Raw genomic sequence first — 23,417 nt, 5'->3', positions numbered from 1 at the left:
ATAGACTCAGGAGGTACAGATCACATGATCAATTCATCCAAATATATTAGTACTTGTGCCTCGTGTCCTAGTAGTAAGAAAATAGTCACTGTAAATGGTTATTAACCACTATAGTGGGGGTCGGCAAAATAAAGATTAGTCTTCACTTTACGCGTACGAATATGCTTCATGTTCCAAAATTGTGCACAAATTTTACTTCATTGACCAAATTATCTCATGATGTAAATTGTAAAGTGATATATATATTTTTTTCTCATTGTGAATTTCATGATCAGACATTAGGGAGGATGATTGAATATGTTGAGGTATGGAACAAGTTGTACTTCTTGGATACGCTTGAAATGCCACACTCTACTTTTTTTTACTAGAACTACAGATAAGATTTTAGTATAGAATATTAGGACACTTTTATTTTTCTATCTTTAAGGTTGTGTTTCTTTTATTATTTAAAGAATCCAATGATAGAAATTCGCAATGTGATTTATTAAACTAGTAAAATACAAACATGTAACATTTCTCCTTAGTAATAAAAAAAGCAACTTCATTTATATTAATTCATGGTGACATTTAAGGTACATCAAACATCCCTAACATTTCTGGTGTTAGATGGTTTGTTTCATTTATAGATAATTGTACATGAGCAACTTAACTCTTCTTACTCAAGTCAAAATCTAAAGTGAGTCATATCCTTCGCCAATTCCACAATATGATTAAAACTCAGTTTTGGATGAAAATTAAATGCTTACAGTTTGAAAATGCTAAAATGATTTCTTCAACTAAACGTTATCCTTATTTTTTACTGTGAAGAGATTGTTCATGAGTCTTTCTGTGCTCACTCTCCACAACAAAATGAAGTAACTGAAAAGAAAAAGTCACTTACTAGCTACTACTTGTGCCTTCTTTTCCAGAATAATGTGTGCAAGCAATGTTGGGAAAGGTTGTTCTAATTGTCACCTATCTTATTAATAGGTTATCTTTAGAGTGTTGGAGTTTCAGAGTCCCATGGAGCTTGGCTCAAGGTCCATAAAGTGTGTGTTCGTGGGATATTTATCTACACAAAAGAGGTACAAATGTTATTATCATTCAGTAAAAAATTTTATGTATCATAGATGTCACACTTGGTAGAATTAAGTTCTTCAACCAAAGCTTATCTTCAGAGAGAGTCTGTATCAAAACATAAAAACTTAATTTCTGTTGAGATCCCACTACCTTCTACACGGCCAAACGTTACACAATCTTAGTTACCCTAAAGTCCAAGAAATGAACCCCAGTTACCCCATCAAGACAATAACCTAGACCAGTAAACCATATAGGACCATGGTTCTCTCAAATGTACTTAAGGAAGAAGAATTTGGATGCTAAATTGAAGCAAGTTCAAGCATCTAAATCAAGTTTTGGGAATGATGTAACCTCTAATAATCTTTTGCCTTTTGATATAAATATACCTATTGTAATATGAAAAGGGACTACGAAGAGTACTAAACACCCACTCTACCTGATTACAAATTTTGTGTCACTTGACAGGTATCCTTGATCTCACTAAAAACTTTCTCATTAGTGTAAATGTAATGTTTATTCTTAACTCATCATCTGAGGCATTATCTTGTGAGAAATAGAAATGTGTCACAAATATAGAAATATAAGATTTGGAGAAGAGGCAAACATCGGAAGTGGTAAACATACCTAAGAAAAAAGAGATCAGTAGAATGCAAGTAGATGTTCACGATAAAATACAAGACTAATAGTATCATAGAAAGGTACAAGGCAAGACTCGTGACTGAGGAATATACCCAAACTTATGAGATAGACTATCAAGAGATTTTTGTACCGGTTGGCAAGATAAAAAGGCTAATGGTACCATAAAAATGTATTGATGACCAAATGATATACCCAAACTTATGGGATAGACTATTAAGAAATTTTTGTATCAGTTGCCAAAATGAATATAGTGTGAGTCCTATTGTCTCTAACTGCCAACTTTGATTGGCAACTGTAGCAATTTGATGTAAATAATGTTTTTCTATTTGGAGATTTGCAAGAAGAAATTTCTACTAGGATTCACTATTGATGCAGAAGCAACTAAGGTTTGTAGACTAAAAAAGGCACTTTGGATTCAAACAATCATCTAGAACACGGTTTGCAAGATTTGCAAAGTTAACGCTGGCACTAGGGTTTAAGCAGAGTGAAGGAGATCATATCCTGTTCATTAAGCACTGAGACTCAAAGGGAGTTACAACTTTCTTGGTGTACGTTGATGATATTATTATGATAGGTGATGATGAAAAGAAGAAATTGGTGCTAAAGCAATGCTAAGCCAAAGAATTAGAGATTAAAAAATCGCACAAATTAAAATATTTCATTTGAATTGAAGTGTCTCACTCAAATATGCGATTTTCATTTTACAATAGAAGTATATAAGTGATCTACTAAAGAATACAAGTAACTTGATTTTCAAGCCTGCTAGCATACCGATTGACCGCAACCATAAATTAGGACTAGTAGAGGAAGACACGAAAGTCAACAAGGAGATATACCAGAGACTAGTTGGAAAATTGATATATTTATTACATATAAGATCAGAAATATTGTCTTTATCGTTAGTGTAGTAAGTTAATTTTATACACAAGTCTAAAGAAGTGCATTTACAGGTAGCATAAAGAGTGTTACATTACCTGGAAGCGATACTAGGAAAAGGTATCATGTTGAGGAGGAACAATATGTTATTTCTTGAAGCCTACATTGGCATTATGTAAGATCAGTAGTTGATAAAAGATCAACTACTGGCTATTGTACATTTCTTGGAGAAAATTTATTCACATGTAGAAGTAAAAAACAAAATGTTGTTGTAATGTCTAGTTTAGAGTCAGAATTCCAGGTAATGACTCAAAAAGCTTGTGAGCTACTATCGATGATTCTAGAAGATCTAAGGATAAAATGGGATTGTCTCACGAGACTCTAATGTGACAACAAAATCTGTAATTAACATTGCTCACAATCTAGTGCAATATGATAGGACGAAATATATTGAAGTTAACAAACATTTTATTAAAGAGAAATTAGATAATGGCTTGATATGTACAGCTCACATGCCTACTGATTCTCATCTTGCTGATGTATTAACTAAAGGCTTAAATAATCTAGTATTCCAGATAATCATTGCCAAGTTGTGAATGGATAATATCTATTCACCAACTTGAGGAGTGTTGGAAAGTGCATATATATAATTAGAGTAAGGGGTATATAGTAACTAGTTAATAATTTTTTATATTCTGTCTATCTCTCTTGCCTGCACGCTGCCCTGTATATGTTAGTGTATGTGCATATGTTTGTATGGATAGTGGCCTGCAATAGCTTCTATATACATGTATATATGTGTGCGTATATATATTTGTTTATGTATTCTTTCTTTTAATTTTTCCTCCTTCATGATTGCTATAAGTTGTTTCATTGTGATACTTATGGTTGATTTCCTGTATCTTTAGCTTACAAATATAATATGGGGTGAGGCTGGTGAGAGTGAGGACCATATTGTGCCTTATCCAGAGGGAAATGAAGTTTGTCGCAACAAGAGGGGATTGAATCAAGAAGCTAAAACCACCAAGCCTACTGAGCAGAAGACATCAGGTGTTAAAGTTGACCTCTATGGTAGAAAGCTGGAAAGCAGTTCCAACTACACAAGTAATGAAGGAATTCCCACTTCAGGCTTTGAAATGGGCTCATGGCCTGATTTGTCGTCATCTAATGCTGCCAAACCTGATCAGGATTCCATGGGAACTGAAGTTTCAAAAAGTCTAGCGGAAAAATACAGTTCTAAAATTGGCGGTGAGAGTTCTCATCATCTGTAGGAGACATATAAAACTAGTATCATTCTCCTATTATCTCTAAGAAAAATATACTTCTTTACCTCTTCACAGCAGAGACAGCCGAAATTGACAAAAATAATGAAATTTTTCAAAGTTCACATGAAGGGAAAGAGCAAGGTGATTTGGTTGACTACAGCTGGGCTAACATTGGAAGTTTCGATGATCTTGATCGAATTTTCAGGTAATGCAAATTATACATATCCTTCATTTTTTCTTTGGTGAAATTTATGTTTCTGTAATAACTTAAATATATATTTTTTGATTCTTATGTCCAGAACTCACAGCCACCAATAATCCAACTGACATGCCTTATTGTTTCTATTTTTTTAATTCTACAAATGAACTTGATGTAGAGAATACTTTGAGCTTCAAAAGAGAGTTGATCTCTTTGGAATCAGAGTAATTTATCCTGAGCTTCTAAGAATTGAATGCTCATTGTTTCCCCAAATTTTATTTAAACATATTCAACATTCAAATATGAATCATATAATAACACTGATGGAATTCAGCAGTTTTGGTGCTTGGATATTTTTCATACTATGTTATTCATTTTCTAGACCCTGCTTTAGGCATGAAATGAGCAATTGAGCTTTTCCCAACAAATTTTCTTTCTTCTGAATTTCTTTAACTTGACAATTGTCCAGATATTTCTACCTTATGTTATGTTTGTAAGCACCTTATCTCAATTTAGAAGACCAGAATTTCTTGAGATGTTGATGACATAAGTCAACTTACCAAGTGGTGGTAGAATTGTTTGCATCTCGTTCATCTAATGACACTTTCCTTTTTTCTTTACCACATTCATAACTATTTCCATCTGACTCAGTATCCTCACAAGTGATATTTTGCAGTAATGATGACCCATTATTTGGCAATGTAAGTCTTGGTAGTGCTGATGAGCTATGGTCTTCTTCTAAAGATGTGATTAACAGCCCACCAAAATACTTCCCCCTAACTGTGGATTCTCCAAGTATAGGGTTGGGAGCATTAGGGATTACGTCGGAGAATTTGGACAATAAAACAGAAAATGAGCAACAAGAAAACCAGCCATTTACCCTTAGCTACGGGGAACTGAGTGACCCTTCATCTCATGGTCCGTATAATGCAAATTTACCTCTAGATCATGGCAGATATCCTGGAGGAAAATATAAACCCACAACAAAGGAACAGGTAATAGATATGTCTTAGCGTGGTAGACACTCTGAGCACTTTCAGTTAAAGGAGTCAAGAAAATAATTTTAATTATATATATAAATTATTTTCTCTCTTGCAGGCAGATGGAGTCATTAGGGGGAATATCACTGAAACAAATCATAGCCTTGCCGCAGAAAAAGTTGAGACTCCTAATGAACTTGTTGATAAGGTATCCTTTACTCTGATTCATTCAGCTTGAGGGTTATGTGACTCCAGTTATTATACTTCCATATTCTTGGTCTAACAGAAACACATGAATAATTTTAATGAGAACTGGTGTTTGTTGTTTTTGCTTGTTTGTGTTAATGTTTTGATGACTTGGTTAATTTAATTTTTAAAATAATGTGTTCTAAATTCCATAAATGGCACCGAACACTGAAATCTTTTTATCCCAGTTGTGCTAATTTCCTCGATAACATACTTGGATAAGGGACCATTAGCTAACAAGCTAGCCATGGTTAAAAGACCTTATCAACATGATAGTTGATCAGTCTTTCTTCTCAATTTCATTGGACAAGCAAGAAAGTTTTCTAGTATGATTGAATAAGAGCATAAATTGACGGATTATGTTCAATTGAGATATGCACTGTAAACACCTGCCGATGCTCTCAATTCCTCTCCTAGCTCAAAGATTCTCTCTTATCTCTTTCATTTTCTCCCTTTATCCCTCCCTGCCTCATCTCTTTCTGCCTTATGCAAATAGCTTGGCTTGCTTGTTCAATTTCTCTCCCATTAAGCTTGGCTTGCTCTGGGAGTCATGGTAACCGACCCACCGAGAAAGTTCTTGGTGGTAGAGAGAAAGTCCTACAATACAGAGTTAGAAGGTGAAGTTTGTTATATTCTTCACGTAAGGGAAAATGATTTTCATTTCTAGGATTATCTCTTTCATACAGAAATAAGATGGCTTTTTAGAGCTTCTTATGAGTTCTTCTAGTTACAAGGCCACAAAATGTGGAGCAAGAAACTTCTGGGGGGTGATAAAGACTTGGTTTTCCTCTGTTAAAACAAAAGAGGGGAAGGTTTCAGAACTGTGTGAATGGAATTCAGGTGGAAAGTGAATGATATTGTTCCTGGAGAAAATAAAAGTTGACAGATGGTGCCATCTAAAAGCATACAAAATACTCTTGTAGTTAATCTGTTATTAAATTTTTCATATAGTTTGTTTATACCACTACTCTTTTATTTTTGTATTACTAAGGCTCTACAACCTAATTCTTGTAAACTTACAAATAGAACATTCATGTGGTTAATAAAATCACCTTGAATATTTTTTTTTGGTACCAGTTTATGGTATCAGAGCAAATCATCAACCAAAAAAATTTCCTTTAGAAATAACCAGATGAGTTCTCCAGGTAGGGTTTTGACAGGTCAACTTCTTTGCAAGCAGGAAAAGCCTTCAAACAAATAAATTTTGGTTGAAAGCTCAAGCTAAATACTAAAGCTACAAAGCCTAGGTTATCTTAGTAAGCTACAGGAAAATGGGTCAAAAACTACCAACATTTGTAAGACCCAAGGTCTGGCCTGTTAGACAGACAAAAGGGTCACAATTCTAGAAAAGTCTCCAGGTAAATTTCCTATATGCTTTTTTCTTCTTCCTTTGAGAACTTAGGACGTTAAATTGTTTTAAGTTGGTGAGCCTAATGAGGTAAGGGGTGTCGGTGGATGAAGAGTGGAACTTCTTTGTTTACCAAGGATCATTCCTAAGGAGGGATTTTCTCATACACCTAGCACATGTTCTCACGTTTGAAATGGAAGTTTCTTGTAGGGAGAATTGGCTTGTGGCTATTGTTCAGTCTCATGGTCTGCATCAAAGCAAAGATTATTTGACCTTGGAGTTGGATAGTTGGCAAAGTGACAAAGAAAATTGTTTTTTTTATAGTTGTCTATGGTATCTATTAGAGAAATAGCAAACTAGATTAAAAGGTATAAAAGTCAATTATACCAAATATAGTGAATTATGTTAAAGAGTATAAGAGTAAATTATACCTGTGTAATTAGTTATAATTAATTGTTTATTTCTTTTTGTTTTAAAAAATCTGTATATATAAGACTATAATATTAAATAAAATATATCAATCATTCTTGATATGGTATCAGATGCCTACATTAAAGAAACCCTAACCTTAGTTAAAAGTTCTATTCAGTCTTCATTGTCGAAATAAGAAAACCCTAAAAAGGATTAGCTTTCATTGCCGGCCATCACAACCCTAGCCATCAGCCACCGACCGGCCACCTCCACAACCAGTGGACATTGTAGCTGACCATCTTTGCCAAGATCAGCCTTCATTGTTGGATCTAGTTTGCCTAGTCTAGTCATGCACAGTCCAGGCATGGTCACTTAGTCTCGCACAATCCGACCAGTTGCGCACAACCCCAGCCGCGGTCACACAGTCATCCAGTCGGACCAGAGGCGCAACTCTAGTCGCCACCATCTGAGCATATCCCAGCCACGGTCGCCCTCCATCTAAGCTATTAGGGCAGCGGTCACATGATTCTACTTGAGCTACACGATCTATCTTGGCCCATCCATATGCACAACCTCATGCTTCCGTTCGCTTTCACGTTCTGCCATTCTAAATGGGTTCTTGGTCATGATGGTCCCTATCCTGGTCTTGGCAATCGGAATCAAAGGAAGGACAGTTGAGTTCTTCGAGACAATGCTTCTGTTTGGCAATTTCTTCTCTACAGTGTTGGAGAGCTAGTTGTTTGCGTTGGGCTTTGGGTCTCGAAGAGAATTCAAAGGATCGCTTGGTTGTTGTAGGAGTGGAAGCACTACACTATGCAAGAGAGAAACAGAGGTGCGCACTCCACATAGCAGCTTGAGATCCAGCCTATCTGCACAACAACTTTGAACAGACACACATAGCTGCACACCCTCCTAGTAAAATCCTTCCTGTAATTTTTTATTTGATCATAATTATCACAAAAACACTCAAAGAATGTCAGAGGTAACATCTCAAAATACTGGAACTGACTTTCATATAGGAATACCACTAGTGAATTTCAGTCAATCTAGGTAGGCTATCGCTTTATGGGAAAAGATTATTTGAGTTGATCCCAATTAATCTGGACCACCCTCTAGGGAAAAGGCAAAAGGCAAACTCAAAATAGAACCTGATCCTATTTTGATGCTTGGGATGAAAAGGATTCCATGATCATGACATGGTTATGGAACTCCATGCCTCTAGAAATCAGGAAGACCGTGATGTTCCATGACAAAAGCAGTGTAGGATGCAATCGGTGAAATCTACTCTAAAGTCAAGGACGTCGCACAAATTTATGACCTGGCAACCAAGACATGGTCCACCAAACAAGGGAACAAATCAGTAAATGAGTATTCTAACATGTTAAAAATTGGTCATAGAAAGTGGATCAATGCCACAGCTTGACCATAGATTGTAGTAATGATGTTGCTCGACGTAAGAACTTTATAGAAAAAGACCGTGCATATCAACTTCTAGCAGGATTAAATCCTAAATACGATCAATTACAAATTTATATCTTGGAAAAAGAGGAAACGTCATCACATTAATGAATTCATTTCTATTGTAATGAAATAAGAGAGTATAAGAGGGATTATTTTAGAACATCGTCCCACTAATAGTTCAACGTTGATTTTACGAAATTCCAAACATAGCCAACAGATGAAGAAGGTGAATCACTCTGAGAATTCAAACCCAGGAAGAGATAGCAGGGACAATCTTTGTGTACTTTGTAAAAAACCTAAACATACAAAGGAAAGTGTATGAATTACATAAGAAGCCCTGTACTTCAAGTAAAGAGTGAGGATACAAAAATAACTCACTAAAAATTCACAAATAGGTCCACATAGCCAACCAACAAGAAGAAGAAACACCTGTCAATCTCACTGCTTTCAAATGTGAAATTGAATGACTACGTAGTCATATGGAAGGCCGGAGAAACTCACAGGTACAATTGTAACAAAATACTCAAATATGTATTTTTTTCACACGGTTTAAATATCTCAGGTAAACACTGAGAATTCTTGAATTGTAAAATCTAGAGCCATAGATCATATGAGTAATATTTCTAAATATTTTCATACATATGTTTTATGTCCAAATAATAAGAAGATTAATACTGTAGATGGTTTTTTGAATACTATTGCGAGCAAGAGTAACATTAAGATTTGTCCTATTTTGTCTTAAAAAATGTGTTATATATCCTCAAATTGTGTACTAATTTGTATAAGTTAATAGATTATCACAAAACTTGAACTGCAAAACTACATTTGATTCTTCTCAATGTGATTTTTAGAATCAGAATTCAAAGAAAATGATTAGACATGCTGAAAGCAGAAATAGACTCATCTATTTGGATGCACTTGAGGGGGCCTTCTTTACAATTACCATTAATCCTATACATAAGATTTGGCTCTACCATAAAAGACTTGGAACTCATCATTCTCCACCTTGAATGTTATATTTCCTTTATTGTTTAAAAATTCAAAATATGGAAATGTATTATGTTCTATTTGCGAATTTGCAAAATATAAATGTGTAACATTTTTAAATTAGTAATAAAAGAATATTAACTCTCGTGGCCCAGAATAAAAAAAACAAAAGTTTTGGGCATTAATTAGCTTGTATCCATAGAACATTTAGCGTTGCATAGATAATGAATAAATAGGAGTTAATATCATTCCCATTGCCATTACAAAAGTAATTAGTATTTTTGCCATTACAAACCCATTCATGCTTGGTAATGCAAGGGAAACCATCAATAAGATACTGAACATCGTGAATATTTTTGGTATTGAAATAGCCATTCCTCTCATTTCATCGAGATAAACAAGATGTATTCTATCATAACTCATTCCTGCCAAGAAAAAAAGTGTAGCGCCAGTAAAGCCATGAGAGACTATTTGTAAATTAACTTCTTTTTTATTAATTTATAGTGATATTTGGTAATCCACTCACACACTTAATCTTTTTAGGATTCAATAATTTATATAATTTATTGACGATTGCACTAGAGTCGCATGGCTATTTTTACTCAAAACCAAATATGATGTTAACCATATCATACCTCAGTTTTGCAACATGATAAAAGCTCAATTCAGCATCAACAACGCCAAAGATTTTTTTATCACACACGTTCATCATTCTTTCATAAAGAATGAATTCTTCATGAATCATCCTGCGTCCACACTATACAACAAGACGGAGTAACAGAACGCAAGAACATTCACTTTTTAACCACAACCAGAGATTTTATGTTTTAAAATCACGTCCCAGAACAATATTGGGGCAAAGTCGTCTTTATCTACCTAGTAGTAAGTGTCCCCAACCATATGTTTTCTTGGATATTTGGTCTCGTAGTTTTGAAATATGTATTTGTGGGGTACTGCTTTCAAATGGATATAAATATTCTCATTCGTCCACCCAAAAATTTTATGTTTATAGATTTGTTGAATAGAAATCTTACTTCGTCCAACCTTAACTTTAGGAGGAGCCTATATTGGAAGATAGGGATACTAAATTCTTAACAGACTTTCCCCTGCTATTGTTACGAAACATACCAACACCATCATTACAAGAGAACCTTCAAAATCCACCAGAACAATCACCGATTAATAAGATCATACTAGACCCTAGTTTTTCTTAGGTATATACAAGGAGAAAGATGCTACGTACTAAGTTATTTAAAAAAAATGTAAAGTATTGAGCCCAAATCAATTCAAGAATCCGACCTTAATTCTAGAATTGAGGTAAGTCTCAAAGAACCTATACATAACAATAATGATGTACCTATTGTACTTTATAAAGATATAAGTGAACTAAACAATTTCTTTATCCTATCTCATAATTTGTGTCATTTGATAAATATTTACAATCTCATAAAAATTTTCTCATGAGTTTAAATATTGAGTATATTCCTATCATAGTATCTGAGACATTATCTTGTAAAAAAATGAAAAACAACATTATAAATGTGGAAATGTAGGCACTTGAAAAAAAACCAGACATGGGAAATGGTGGATTTATCAAAAGGAAAGAAACTGATAGGATGCAAGTAAGTATTTACAATCAAATATAAAATAGATGAGACAGTTGAGAGATATGTAGCGAGATTGACGACAAAGGGTTATACACAGACATATGAGATAGATTATTAGGAGATATTCGTACCAGTAGTCAAGATGAATGTTGTGCTAATCTTGTTGTCACTAGCGACTTAGTTTGATTGGAAACTATAACAATTTGATTGAAAAATGCCTTCCTACAAGGAGATCTAGAAGAAGAAATTTACATGGATATTCCACCAAGCTTTAATAAAGAAGTATGAGGAGACAAAGTATGTAAATTAAAGAAGACCATGTATGGACTCAAGTAGTTGCTAAAGCATAGTTTGACAAGTTCATAAGGGTGATGATAGATATGAAATTGAAGCAAGCCTTAGAGGACCATACTCCGTTCATCAAACACTTAGAAACAAGGGGAGTGATAACTCTCTTAGTATACGTTGATGACATCATCGTAATAGGAGATAATGAGAAAAAAAAGTTAATACTAAATCAACGTCTGGTAAAAGAATTTGATATCAAGGAACTTGATAAGTTGAAGTGTTTTTTCAAAATTGAAGTTGCCCGCTCAAAGTTTAGAATTTTTATTTATTAGTAGAACTACATTCATAACCCATTAAGGAACTCTAACAAGTTAGCATGAAAACCAGGTAGGATTCCTATTGGTCCTAATTACAAATAAGAATAACAGGAGAAGATATGCTAGTAAAAAGAAAATGTATCAGACATTAGTTGGCAAATTGATATACCTATCCATCACGAGATTAAATATCACCTAATGTGGTGAGTGTTATAAGTCAATTCATACATAGTCCGAAAGAAGTGTACCTACGAGCAACCACAAAATACTGCACTAGCTAAAATGGTCACCTGGAAATGAATTATGTTCAAGAAGAATGTGAAATTATTCTTACAAGTTTATACTAATGTAGATTATGCAAGATCGAAAATCTACCACATGATACTATACCTTCCTTGGGGGCAACATAATCACCTAGATAAGTAAGAAGTAAAATGTAATTGCAATATCAAGTACAGAAGTAGAATTTCGAGCAATGACGCAAGAGGTATGTAAATTATTATGGGTAAAAGAACTTTTAGAAGGTCTTGGAGTTAAGTGAGAAAGCCCCATCTGTCTATACTGCAATAATAGGTCAGGCATAAGCATTTTACACAATTTGGTGCAACATGAAAGAATCAAACATATTGAGATTGATAGACATTTTATTAAAGAAAAACTTGACAGTTGGCTAACATGTACCTCATACATGTCTACCAATTCTCAACTTACAAGTGTGTTGATTAATTATTTAAGTAATACAAAATTTTATACTTTTTATTGGCAAGCTAGGGATGGACAATAGTCTACTCCTTAGCTTGAGGGGGAGTGTTAGAGAAATGACGAATAAGGTTAAAGGGCATAAAGGTCAATTACACCTAATGTAGTGAATTAAATTAAAGGGTATAAGAGTAAATTATACTTATATGATTAGTTATAATTAATTATTTATTTAATTTTTTGTTCTAAGAAACTTGTATATATAGGGCTGTAATATTCAATAAAATATATCAACAATTATTGATAGTATTGAAATCCCAATAGATGTTAAACAACATTTAATAAGGTAAGTAAGTTGTTTGGGTAGAACTTTGAATTTTAAGAGACAAGTGTTCAAACTCTTCAAGAGACTTTACACGAATTTAATTAATGGGAGTGCAGAAAAGGAAGGGTTAGACCAAAGATGAATAAGGAAAAAGGTAGGAAGATGAGAAAATTGAAAAGGTGAGGATGCTCTTACTTACTAAAGAAAGGATAAGGAAGCCAAGAGTGTTGAGGAAGGAGGAGTTATTATTTCTATCCGTGCTCAATCATTAGCAAGGTGATTTCTTGGAGCATTAGGGGTATCAATGATATTGGAAAGAGAGTTTGATCTGAAGTGCTTTGAGTAAATGGGAGGTGAGCTTGTATGTTTATTGGAGACTAAAGTGTAGAATATGACACACAGCATCTACGGAGGAGTCTAGGGATAACAACCAATCCTCACAAGCTGCTTGTTGATCGAGTTATAACTTAACCCATGGTCCACATCAAGTATTTTGTGCTAGAGAAGGAAAAAAAGGGAAAACAATTGATTCATTTGAGGCATTCTGGGTCTGTATCAATCTCTTGTGAATTTAAGGTGAGCAAGTCTAGCTACTCTTAGATTTCTTAGATTTTCATTGCATGTACAAAAAAGGCAAAGGTCAGCAAAGGAGAGTGGGTTGGAGGATTTTATGCATGTCATGCTAAGTTGGATATTGGATTATAGGGGGTGGCTTTAATGTGGACTTATCTTCATTTGGTAGATTTAGTGGTTTGTTTTCCAACTTTATTCCAAAGAATTTCCTGCATCCTCTACATTTCAAATTGGAAGGTATTTGGTTAAAGATGAAGGATTTTGAGAACTTGGTTAAAATCTTGTGGAATGAGGTGAAGTCCACGAGTATTTGTAGGTTCTAGATTAGGAAAGTAATAATGATGTGGGATTCCATGTAATCCTGGATTTGGTTGATTCCCATAACATGGGAATTCTCGGTTATTCAATAATCAGATCCTGCACCCAAATTTCTATCATTATCTTACCGAACTAATGATATAAAGTAGTTTCTTGGTGTAATCCTTCTCCTATATATTGTTGTATTGTTCTTCATCATAATACAAAACTATATTCTGAGAAATGATCTCAGAAAATTATGGTGTTGCTAGTTTCAAAGCTGTCAAAAGGAATTCTAATGTGAAAAATAGGTATTTTGATAATAGCTTAGTTATATTTACTTATACAGATAAAATAGAATACAAACCTTGACCTAGTCTAATGCACCATCCTAGATCACAGTCACTAGTGGAGAGTGATTGACAAAGCTGCCACCACCAGTATTAGAAGATCCTGATTGGCAACTCCTAAAAGCCCTTCCATGAAACTCCGCCAGAAAATGGGCCACTCATTGTACTTCCGACTTGTATCCCTCACCTACATTAAGTTGGTTGACAAAATCTCACTTCAGTTTGTTGAGCGGGAGCTAATGCATGAGCCATATGCGCACCTAGGTACAAGTGGGGCTCGCTCAATATGCTCTATTTAACGGCTGTTCACTTCAAGTTTGACTAAACTGGTTTCCTTGATCAGTTCTCACCTTAAACAGACTAGTCAGACACTTGTTCAAGGAAATTTCTAGCTCTTCAATAGTAACTAAGGTTAAATTAAATGGTAGGCAAGATGCGCAGGAGACATAAATTAATACTAGATTCAAGACATTGCAAAACACAGCTGATCCAATTTTGAAATAATTAAGACACTTGTGCACTGGAAAGTAGCTTTACCAGTTCAAAATTTGCAAGCCGCACTAGCCGCTGATAGAAGAAACATTGAAGACAATTCTGGAGACATTACTAAGATGGCAAAGGAAGAAGCTCATGATTTTGATAGAAGAAGAGATCCCTATTTCTTCCTCAATTGGTTTAATTCAATGGAGGAATACTTCATCTAGTATGACAAATTAGATGCATGAAGTCTTTGATTTATCAAAAATGTGGTGGTACAATATTGATGAAAACATAACAAGAAGAAAGCAATTGACAGTTGAAAAATGGGATATGATGGAAGTCATTCTTCATGAAAAATATTTACCTTCCAACTACTTGAATAAACTTCATGATCAAGTTGATACTTTAATTTAGGGCAACATGTCAATAACCGAGTACACACCAGTTTGAAGGATTAAAAATTCAGTCAGTTTGTAGAAGATGATAGTTAAGCAACATCTCAATTCAATGTAGGGCTAAAAGCTGATAGCACAAACTTACTAACTTGCCCTTGGTATGGAAGAATACTTGGAATATTCAATTCCAAGATACATTGAGTTTCTTGTCATGGAATCCACCCCTTATGATACCTTTGAATCAAAAGATAAGCTCAAAAACAAGTCAATACCAATTTCCAAGACTTCTTCTAAAAGCAAGGAAAATGTTAACTTTAGATATGGAAAAAGTGGACCCATGAGAGTTAATTCGAAAATCTCCTTTGATCATATCACAAACTTACCCAGTTGCACTTAATGTGGAAGAATATTTGAAATGTTCAATTCCAATAAACATGAGTTTCCAGTCATGAAACCCACTCCTAACGTATACCTTTGAATCAAAAAATAATCTAAAGAATGGATCAACATCAATTTTCTATACTTTTTATAAAGGTATGGAAACTGTTAGCTTAAATATGGAAAAAGTGGACACATGAGTTACGGATGCCAAAGAAGAACAATTTGCATGTTGGAAAGAAACAAAAAGAGGTGATGCAAGGAAGTGATAATGGTTATGTATTATGTGAGGATACTAATTTAGCTCCTCGTGAACAAATACATCTCTTTTGTCTATAGGAAGGTGCATATTAGCAAACTCCAATGATGAAAAGCAAGAAGAACTACCATGTGCTCCTATTCCTCAAGAGACAATTTGTGGTAGTTCCATGCATGGAGAGATTTGATGCACCAATTAGTTAATTGTTGAGTTCGTCCTCTCACTAGGATATCACTCCACAAATAATTGTATTTTGCTATTATTTGAGGTATTTAAAATAACAATGACGTGATCCCAGGAGGCTTAAGTTTAGTTCTAAAGATGCAATTCCGCATCAAGAAGGAATATTGCGGAAATCCATATTCCGGCAGGAGAATTTCTTGCGAGTTTGCAGCGCGCACAATGTGCAAGCGCAAAGAAACCGCACATGCATGCCACACTGCATGCGGACACGTTGCACGCACGGGAAAAAGGAGATTCCCGCAAAGCCAGGAGCTTGGCATGCATGTGTGGGCATGCACATGCGCAAGAAGGAGCATCTACACATACAGGGACATGTCTCACATGAAGAAGCACGCAGGGCACGCGGGAAAGCAAAATCTGCACATGTGGACACGAGGCACACATGGGAAGGCCAGACTGTGCGTGGACAGGAATTGTCATATGCCTGCTTGTGCAAGCTGGGCTGTTCACACGTTGAAGAGGCACGCTTGTGTGAGCGCCACATGCCACACACGTAAAGCGCGCATGGGGGCACACACATACGCCTGAGAGGTTGCACACCTGCAGGTTGTGCACATGCGAAAGCCTTCTGTGTATGTTAGGTGTGTGGACGGGAAATTGCTGCCGAGAAGGACTCCTCCTTTTCTCCCTGTAATTTAATCCAAAATCACATGGGATAATTGCAACATTATTTTATTAATATTTTTATTAAGTTTTTATTATATTTTTATCCCTTAAAAGTCTTTAATTAGTATTTTAGATTAAGGGATTAGGATAGGATTATTATTTTATTAAATTCTAGTCTTTGTATTTGATTAGAAGTATTCGCGTGAAAGCCTATAACAAGGCCTCGCCATTAAGCTGTAAAAAACAACTTACAACTTTATAAATCAATAAATAAAAGATTTTGTTTTCTTGAAATTAGCTTTGCTAATTTTTGAGTATTCTCCAGGCGTCTTCAAGATGGGAAATTTCAGACTGCTTTGTTGAGATAGGGAATCGGGATCGACTTATTAGGTAAGCCATGATGTCTTACCTGAATAAACTTTCAATACGTTGACTGTGATTCCAGTAGGGAGGGTTGAATTTAGGTAATTAAGTTCTTAAATTGCTAAATATAGTAGGTTCATGATTGAGATATTTTCGATCTGTGGAGTCATCCATCTCCGTCCCGCGTCAAACAACTGAGTAGAAAAGTTGGTAGGGTTTATGGGAAAGTTCGAAGATCAAGGTTTTAAATCATTTGTCACTTCAAACTCATGATCAAGTTTTTTTCCAACCACATAAGAAGAATGCACAATGAATTAGTTCTTTGTTGCTTAAATAAATTAGAAATCATAATTCTATTAAATATAGAATTACTATGCTATAGAAGTCTATATGATAATTTAGTAATCTTAAGATTTTATTTTTGTTAGTATTTAGTTTCTCAATTCATATTAGTGATATTATTAGGAGTAGTATTTATGATCTTATTAGTTTTGGTATTTATTAGTTTAATCTTATTTCAATAAAAGCCACTTAAGACACATTATGAATATCTTTGTAATTTTAGTTCTTGGTACAAAACTTAGTTATTTAATGAAATATTTTGAGAATTTGTCAATTTTATGCTTGTCACATACAGTCAAATTTTTAAGTGTGATGCTTAAAATTTTTTATATATTATGTCTAAAAAATTCTAGGTGTGATGTTTAGGTGTTTATCGCCAAGTCTCTAAGTAGATAAATAAACACTAATTTCTCCTAAATCATATTTGGTAATGTAACTGAGAAAAGAGATAGTGTAATAGTAGAGATTAATTCAAAACACAAAGAATTTGATGTGAGATTATTTGAAGAAGAAAAACATAGAAGAAGCGTGGCTTAGGTAGAGATGCCTAACTTATTGGTATGGCATCAAGAAGGGAGACAAGAATTCAAAATTTTTTGATCAAATGGAAAATGCCCATCACAAGAATAATCTATTTCTATGTCGGTTATTGGGGAGTTTGAGTTTGGTGATGATAGTGACATAAGAAGTGCAACAAAAGATTTTTATGAGAACCAAATAGAAGAGGCCAAAGTTGGATAGGCCAGAATTTTGTCCTTAGGGGAGGCCCCTTTAGATTAACTCTTAAGAGGTCCCGTCTTGGCTAAAGGACTATAAGAGGCTCGCTTTTTTTGCAATGGGGATAAAGTGTTTAGACTTGATGGTTTTCCTATGTCATTCTTGCAACACAATTGGGGTGTGATTAAGGATGAAATATAGTTATTCAATGAATTTTATGCTAATGGTAAAATTGTGAAAATCTAAATTTCTCTTTCCTTATTTTCAACCCAAGGTGGACGGGGCTATTAACCTTAAGAACTTCAAACATATTAGCTAGGTTGATAGTATCTAAGAAATTGATTGAGAGAGTTTTTGCAAAAATCTTGAGCAACTTTTTGATTTCAGTGGTTGATATAGGTTCAATATCTATTAGTTTGGGATAGAGAAATTTTAAATGTGTCTCTTATGGCAAATGAAATGGTTGATACCATCCTAAAAATGAGGATAATCGACGTTTGTGCAATAGGTTAGCGAGGAAGCATATGATCATGTCTCTTCGCACTTTCTTTTGTATCTACTTAAGGGGATGGGTTTAGGGCCAAATGGAGAGATTGGGTAAGATCTTGTATTTTGAGGCAATTATTTTAACAGCGAGCCATTGAAATTCTTTCCATCCTCTAGAGGCTTGAGATAGTACGATCTTCTTTGCTTATTTTTTTTAATTTCTTGTTTTAGAAGCGTTTAGTCATATTTGGTTCAAAGTTAGAAGCATTAAGAATAATTGAATGTGTATTTTATTGAATATCAATACTCTATATTCTCTTTCGTTCTAATTTTGAACGAAAAAAAGAAAATTAACATTTAATTATTGAAGATTTTTAAAGAAAAAATATTCTCTTTTTCTATTTCTTATTTTTTATGTTGTTACAATTATAATATATATAGAGAATTATTCTTATTCTAGTAAGATTCTAATTATATGAGATTATTGAATTATTAGAACTCTAAATAATAAAATATTGTATTTAGCATAATATCCTACTTAACATGGAATCCTTAGTAACACTCCCCCTCAAGTTGTTGTAAAGATATCACACATCCAACTTGCAAACTAGGTTCTGAAGAGATTTATTGTATAGTCGTTTAGTAAAGATATCTGTCATCTGATCACTAGAAAATACATGATATAAGCATAGGGAGTCATCAACCACTTATTCTTTTATAAAATGTTGATCAATCTCAATGTGTTTTGTTCTGTCATGTTGAATTAGATTATAAGTAATGTTAATAGCTGTTTTATTGTCACAAAATATGAATAATCTCTCATCTTTAAGTAGTTTTATTCTAATAGAGTTATAATTACATGAGATTACTAAATTATTAGAACCCTACTTTAACTTAATTCTCTTAGATTAACTACATATAATACATTCTTCAACGCTCTCCCTCAAGCTGGGAAGTGGATATTATTTATCCCCATCTTGCCAATGATATTTCAGAATGCTAGGTTATTCAAACCTTTGGTCAATCTGTCTACAAATTGTAAACTGGTAGGCATGTATGGAGTAAATATCATGTCATTGCTTAGCTTCTCTTTAATAAAATGTGTTCACCATTAACGTGTTTGGTCCTGTAGTGTTGTATTGAACTATATCCGGTACTAATAGCCGATTTGTTATCACAGTATAGACGCATGGTGTCATCTCATTTGATTCTTAGATATTTTAAAATCCTCTTCAATCATAGTAGCATATATACTTCTTGAACCATTACACGGATTCTAACTCCGCACTCGATCTTACAACTACATTCTCGTTTTTACTCTTCCACTAATCTTGCAAGTTTGCATTAGTATAGGTTTCTAAGAGTAGTCTATCATTCTTTTTTAACATGATACCTTTCCCCGATGTCCCCTTTGGGTAATATAATACTTTGTAGGCTACTTGTAAGTACACCTCTTTAGGGTTTTGCATGACCTGACTTATCACACCCATTTCATAGGCAATGTTCAATCTTGTGTATGGAAAGTATATTAGTCTTCCGACCAGTCTTTGATCCATCTTCTTATCAACCTCAGTATCCTCTTCTGTTAGGTTTAATTTATGATTGGAAGCGATAAGATTATTAACTAGTTTACATTCTAGTTTACTAGTATCTTTTAACAGATCCTGAATATATTTTTTGTTTTTTTAATTTTGAGCGGGGGATTGTAATTCTTAGGAAGTACTTCAACTTTTCTAACTCTTTCATCTTGAACTCTTTTGGCATACATTATTTGAGCATTCATTTTCTTTTTCATTGTTTCCTATCACAATAATATCATCAACATACACTAGGAGTTATGACTCCATCTAAAGGAGAGTGTTTGATAAATAGGATATGGTCTGCTTATGTCTTCTTATATTTGAAGTCTAACATTACCTTTGCAAATTTGTCAAACTATATTCTAGGGTAATTGCTTGAGCAAATTGAGTGTTTTGTTCAATATACATACTTTATTTGTCCCTACCTCTTTGGTAAATCCTAGTGGGATTTTTATATAAATTTATTCTTGTAGATTCCCATGTAGAAAGATATTATTCACATCAAATTGTAGCAATTTCGAGTAAAAGTTAGCAGTTAACAACAGTAAGATTCACACTGTATTCATTTTAGTAATTGGTGCAAATGTCTTTTAATAATCTATCCTATAGATTTCAATATAACTCTTGCCACTAGTCTTTGTACCTCCCAGTTGTTCCACCGACCTAGTATTTCATTGTGAATACCCACTTGCATGCCACAAGTTTTTTTCTTTCAGCAACTCCACCACTTCCTATGTATAGTTTGTCTTAGTGCCTACTTTTTAATATTCATAGTACTTTTTAATCCTCACAAAATAATGTCTCGGATACAATGTTAGGAATAAATTTAGCATTCAAACTCGTAAGGAAATTCTAATCAGACTACGAATATTTATCAAATGCACAAACTTTAAAACTGGATAAAAAGAGTGTTTCTTGCATTCCCTGGTTCCTTTAAGGATTGCAATGGGTATACTAATGTCAGGTTGTGTAGAGTTTCCAAGATTTACTTCAGTTGCAAAACTTGCTTCTAATGTTTGAAGCTACTTCAACTCAGCACCCAAATTCTTCCTTCTTGAGTACACCTGAGTAAATTTTGGGTCATCTGTTGTCACTTGGATAGGTTGATTTGCTGGTGGGTTTCGAAGTTTTTCTTTAGTGGGGCTAATGGTGATTACATAAGTGGTAAGAGTAGAAAGTTAAATGTCAACCAAGAAATTTGTATTTTTATCTTCTAATATAGGTTTCACCTGAATATAAAGTTGGGTAAACTGGAAGTATGTTTCAGCAAAGTTTATATAGTCGAAGAGTATGAAGTTATGCTTTTGCTCCTTTCCACAGTGCATGTGAATGAGGATAGGGACCAGATTGAGTGAAAACTTAAACAAAATGGGCAATTCATAGTAAAGTTTTATTATAAGTATCTTAGGACAGAGAGTAGAATGGGATTCCTAATTTTTTGGCCTATCAGATTTAGAAAGGGAAGGCACCTTCAAGGGTCGCTTTTTCTACCTAAAGACAAGCCGTGAGTGCATATTGACAATTGATAAGTTACTGAAAAGAGAAAAATAATGGTAAACAGGTGTTATAAGAAAGCTGTTGAATCATGTAATTACATTCTACTTTGGTGCCCGGTGGCGTATGAATTATGGACAATAGTTTACAGTTTGTTGAGGACCAATTGGGTTATGTCGGGGTCAGTGAAAGAGGAACTATGGACTTGGAAAGGATTATGCACAAAAAGACAATTTGTAAAATTTATTCTACTTACTATACTTTGAGTTTTATGGAAAGGAAAAAATAGTAGGACCGTTGAGGGTAGTAAAGGTGAGATAGCTAAGATCAAAGATAGATGACTGCATTTTTTGGGTCCTTACTTTTGGGACATATTTTTGGATGGAAGATTTTGGGAAAGTTATCAATATTCTTATACAATTGTAATTCTTTGTACACGGGTGCTACTCTCTCGATATCTTGTGAATATCACTATTTACACTTTTTATTTTAAAAAAAAATATTCCCCGACACATAAAATCTTTATGTGGGTGGATGGTAACACTTGTGTTCTTTTTGAGAAGAGAGTACTCTACAAACACACATTTTAAGGCTTTAGGATCAAGTTTTCCTCTTTGATGAGAATCAATATGAACAAAGGCAAACACCTAAATATTGGAGGAATGAGATGGTTTGTGGTGCTGACTTTGGACAGAACTTGGAAAGTAATTACAGTGGACTTTTAAAGTATAAGGCGATTGGGCATTGTTATAAGATTAAAAAATATTCCCTTATATAATAGTGTGATTGTTATAAGTTGACTTTCCGTATGCATTAACATAATTATAGGCCACAAATTAATAGAGTAATTTATATTTGTTACCATACATAAATCACTCTGTATGTACATATATCCCTAACCTATTGGAATGAAATAACAAAAAATATTCTTATATTTTTGTGTCTGATTACAAAGATTATTAGTTAATAATGTAAATTCTCCTGAGGTTGGGCTTTCTAGTGTGGGCGTGCAGCTGGAACAGTCCACACAAGCGCTCCCCTTGGTGTGTGCGAGCTCAAGCGTGCGTGCGGCAGCTTCTGGCTGCATAAGTGCACCTCTTTGTTGCGTGCGACTTCAGTCCTTTCGCGCACCTCTGTGCTTCTTCACGCGGAACATGTCCCCACATGTGCCGGTGCTCTTTCTTGCTCATGTGCATGCCTGCACATGCGCAGAAAGCGGCTGGCTTGTACTGCTTGTCTCTGCGTCTGCATGCTGTGCGGCATGTGTGCGCGGCATCCTTGCGCTTGCGCATTGTGCATGTTGCATGCCCTTCTCTCCATGCAGCTGCAGACTCCCGGGTAGTTGTCCTACCGGAATCTTGATTTCTATGGGGTTCCTCCTTGATACAGGACTGCATCTACTATCAATCATGATAAACATAACTGGGAGGGAGGGGGGATCCCAATTTCCACAAGAAAGCAAACATCGCAATTCTTGTTACTGTTATGGAGAGATACTTCACAGACTATCAATGTAAGTTGAAAACAGTTATGGTAGTGGAAGAATGTGAGGAACATGATGAAGAGGGAAAGAAGAAAATCAGGAGTTAGATCAACAAGAAAACAAGAATGACACTGGAACCCTTTCGCTACAAGCTATTGAGGTATCTCCTCGGGTGGAACAGTAAGAATCAGACGACTACTCAACAAAAAACCCATTATGATCCTCCTAACCACTGGTAGTTCACATTCATTTTTGGACTCCTCTGTGGTTGAAGGATTACAAAAGAAATTGGTATACTATAGGTCACTCACGGTGGTGGCTAATGGTCACAAGATTACTAGCAAAGTGGAGTATGTGAGAGTCCAATGGAGAATGTAGAATTATGACTTGTGCTACAATTTCATGATCATTCAATTGGGAGGCTATGTATGATCTTGGGGATAAATTGGATAAGGATGGACAATCTCAGTTTTTTATTTTGCTGAATCAAACGTGAGTTTCAAGATGAAGAGGAAACTGATAACATTATTTGGAGAGAAGGTTCCTGATAAACTAACCAAATTGTTGAGAGATAAACTTAATAAGATGTTAAAGGGGAGAGGCAAGCATAGTACCGGAATAGTTCACTATCTATGGTTTATGGAATCTTACTTACCCAAGAGTC

General features: G+C 34.6%; 1 protein-coding gene across 3 annotated transcripts in view; it reads left to right on the top strand.

The window, feature by feature from the left end:
- Nucleotides 1-23,417, top strand: part of LOC110806365 (agglutinin-like protein) — a 36,301-nt gene that overhangs the window by 5,920 nt on the left and 6,964 nt on the right. Inside the window, exons 2-6 of one of the 3 annotated variants that reach the window (XM_088210038.1) lie at nt 970-1,064; nt 3,483-3,822; nt 3,915-4,044; nt 4,715-5,033; nt 5,137-5,226. In XM_088210038.1, coding sequence (XP_088066164.1) covers nt 3,711-3,822; nt 3,915-4,044; nt 4,715-5,033; nt 5,137-5,226 — 651 coding nt within the window. In that variant the 5' untranslated portion in view covers nt 970-1,064; nt 3,483-3,710. The remainder of the gene's footprint in view (nt 1-969; nt 1,065-3,482; nt 3,823-3,914; nt 4,045-4,714; nt 5,034-5,136; nt 5,227-23,417) is intronic. The other 2 variants (XM_088210037.1, XM_088210036.1) reach the window with 2 other exon arrangements.

The sequence above is a fragment of the Carica papaya genome, chromosome 8, assembly GCF_054855325.1.
Source record: "Carica papaya isolate Zhongbai chromosome 8, ASM5485532v1, whole genome shotgun sequence".
Lineage (NCBI taxonomy): Eukaryota > Viridiplantae > Streptophyta > Magnoliopsida > Brassicales > Caricaceae > Carica > Carica papaya.
The sequence above is the reverse complement of the archived record's forward strand: the minus strand, read 5'-3'. Positions and strand labels throughout refer to the sequence as shown.